This window comes from Terrapene carolina, unplaced genomic scaffold (genome assembly GCF_002925995.2).
Source record: "Terrapene carolina triunguis isolate 2854851 unplaced genomic scaffold, T_m_triunguis-2.0 Scaffold21696, whole genome shotgun sequence".
Taxonomy (NCBI): domain Eukaryota; kingdom Metazoa; phylum Chordata; order Testudines; family Emydidae; genus Terrapene; species Terrapene triunguis.
The window spans coordinates 1-3,051 of NW_020686047.1; the positions used below are offsets into that span (position 1 = coordinate 1).

General features: G+C 66.4%; 1 protein-coding gene across 1 annotated transcript; it reads right to left on the minus strand.

The window, feature by feature from the left end:
• Positions 1–6: 6 nt before the first annotated feature.
• Positions 7–2,891, minus strand: LOC112124171 (fibroblast growth factor receptor 4-like; the record flags this gene model as incomplete). The annotated part of the gene is made up of 2 exons (XM_024222704.2): positions 7–312; positions 2,748–2,891. Coding segments are annotated over 2 exons (450 nt in total), but the record flags the coding sequence as incomplete, so codon positions are not given.
• Between the last annotated feature and the right edge of the window lie 160 nt (positions 2,892–3,051).

The window sequence follows — 3,051 nt, forward strand, 5'->3', positions numbered from 1 at the left end:
CTCATCTCCCGGGGCAGGAAGGGCCCGTCTGCCCGGGGCTCTTACCCACAATGGAGATGGTGAAGTTGCGCAGACTCTGTCCAGTGTCCCGCGCCCGGCACACGTAGAGCCCCGAGTCCTCATAGGCGACCTCGGCGATCTCCAGCGTGCGCTGCCAGATGCGGACGCGCCCGCCTGGGAAGAGCTGCTTGGCCTCCTTGTACCAGGCGACGCCCAGGCTGTGGTTGGCATCGCAGTGAAGCCTCAGCACGTGGCCGGGGTCCAGCAGGAGGTGCTCCTCCTCCGTCTCCAGCAGGCGGCTCTCAAACAGCGCTGCCCAGCACAGGGGGGACGGCTGAGCACCAGGGCCCGAAGGCAGCTCATCCCTCCCCAGACAAGCTCAGCAGCTGTGTGCCCCGCACACCGACACCCTGCGGAGGGGCCCGAGTGGGACCTCTGCCCCAGGCAGGCCCCAAGCAGCTGCTCCTTCCACCCTCTGCAATGGACAAGCCAGGGCAGATGAGGGCAGCATGTCCTGCGGTGGCATTGCCAGGCAGGTGGGGAGCCACAGGCCGGAGCCTGGACCCTGCCCCGGGCAGAGAGAAGAGGCTTTAATCAATAGCCGCTGGTTGGTGTGGACTCACTGCAGCCCCCGGCCCGAGCCCAGGCCACATGGCCTGCTCCCTCCTCTCCGCACCGCTCCAAGGCCAGGCCCTGGGCACCGGTGTGGCCAGCCCAGCCCAGGTACGTGTGTGGGTGGGGGAGGGGAGGCTGGTTTTTTGGATCCCAGAGCCAGGCTGCCCGTGGCATTGGCTCCCCTTTCCAGAGGCCCCAGGGCATGGGGCATGCCCAGCATTAACACTGGGGGCCAAGGGCCCAGGCCCTTCATCTCCCGCTGCAGCCTCCTCGCGTTCAGTCCAACCCCCCAGCCCGGCTCTCCAGCGCCCCCAGATGGAGACGTCCCCTCAGCTGGCTGCTTGACAGGCTCCCAAATGGAGCCCTCAGGCAGCCAGGGACGGCTGCTCCTCCCCCGCCAGCCCCTCTTACCCCCCGCTGGGCCCAGCCCCGGCCCCCTTTGCAGGGCTGAGGAAAGAGCGGGTGCTGCATCTGCTGTAGCTGGAGGAGAGGAGCCCGGGCGTGGCTGCGGTCCCAGAGCTCCAGCAGCCAGCCCAGGGGAGCAGCGTCTAGCTCCCCCCCCAAACAGCGCCGGCTGGGCTCGGGAGGGAGGGCTGCCAGCTGGGCATGGCCAGTGGGAGTGATGGGTTTTCACACTCAGCTGCCTCCAGCACTTCCCGCCTGCCCTGTTTGTCTAACCTGGATTTGAACTGTGATTGCTCGGTGACACTCCCGCAAAGCAGGGCCATGGGGACCTGGCGGGCACGCACTCTCCCACCCCCAGCTCGGCTGCACCCAGCCCCTCTCTTGCTGCCCCCGACCTGGAGTTCTCACAGCTGATCTCCAGACCGGACACCTCCAATCCCCTCCAAAGGGCCCTGCCCGTCCCTGGTCAGGGCTGCCCTGCTGCCTGCCCCCTCCCCCAAAGGGGGGGGGTTCCTTCCCACCCCGGACCGGCTCCAAGTCACAGTCCAAGCGGCTCCTGCCAGCCCCGCCGAGCGAGTCCGTTCTGCCCCAGGCGTGGTGACTGAGAACCCTTAGGGCTGCAGGTGAGGAGAGGGAAGAAGGAGCCAGATGTCAAGGGGCTGTGGGGCTGGCTGCTTTGTGTGTAAATGGAGCAGGTTTGATCAGGAGTCAGAGCCAATGAGAGCTGAGCCAAGTCCCCCAGAACCACACTTTAACCGGGACACGCCCTGAACCAAGCCAGGGAATCCAGAACGAGCGTCTCCGGCCACGGGCCTGGCTCACTCCACTCCGGGCCGGAGCCTGGCTCGGGCAGACCCAGGAGATGGGGTGGGAGGAAGGTTTTATCATTCAGGCAGTTTCTCCATCAGCCGGTGGCGCTTGGGGCTCAATGGCTGACACCAGAGCGGAGGTATCAGGAGCCTAAACCCACCCACAGCCAGCAAGACAAACACCTGCTCCCGATCGCCAGCTTTGAGGTGAAAAGGCTCCGCCCGGCCCAATCCCGAGGAGCCGGACTCTGGGCCTGTGGGGAAGGGACAGGACCAAAGGCTCCACTAGCTACGGGCTTTGAAAAGCCAAGTCGGTGCCCCCTGAACTCCCCCTCCCCCGTCTCACAATAGGTCCCTTGCTGAGGTCTCCAGGTGTTACCACAATACCAGCCAACCCTCCACCCTGTGAGTCTCACTGGGCAACTGCCAGGCACCACCGGGGACCCAGGAACCATTCCTGCTGTGAGCAAGGGCCAGTCCAGCTGCTCGGCCGTCCCTGGGACCCTACACAGGCTCCGCAGCAGAGCTGCTCGGCCGTCCTCGCCCAGGCCTGGCTGCAGCACGGTGCGATCCCTGGAGCTCCAGCGGCACTGAACTGCCGCAATCTGCCTGCGCCGGGCCAGGAACAACAGCAGCAGGCCTGGATACCCGCGCATCTGAACAGCGCCTGCCCGTGCGGCACACGCTCCGTGCTACGGTGCCATTCCCGCACAGGCTGTGCGCCCTGTACACTTACCTGCACCGCCCCAGGCGCCAAGGGCGAAGAACTAGGCTCGGACTCTCCTTGGCCTGTTGCCAGCAATGGCTATTTCCCCTGCTCCATGCAGCTCACAGGCTCCCCTCTGGTCCTTCCTCCCAGCTCCCCTCACCCCCGGGCTCTGTCCCGCCTCCGCCAGGCCCCTCTCTGGCCTTTCATACCTGGCTCCATTGTCCTTCCTGGGGAAGCAGCTGCTTGAGCCCCTGTTGTCATCGCTGCCAGGAGGCCCAGCAGGGCACAGGGCAGTGGCTGCATCTTCCTGCCCTTCCTCTCCCGGCTCAGCCTGGAGCCCAGGCCCTCACAGCCTGAAACCACAGGGCCAGAGAGAGCCGGTTACCCTGCCGCTGCCACAACCTCCTCCTGCCCCCCCCCCCGAGTTCCAGCCCCTGGGGAACCCCCAGAGCCTCAACCCCCCCTGCCCCGAGTTCCAGCCCCTGGGGAACCCCCAGAGCCTCAACCCTCCCC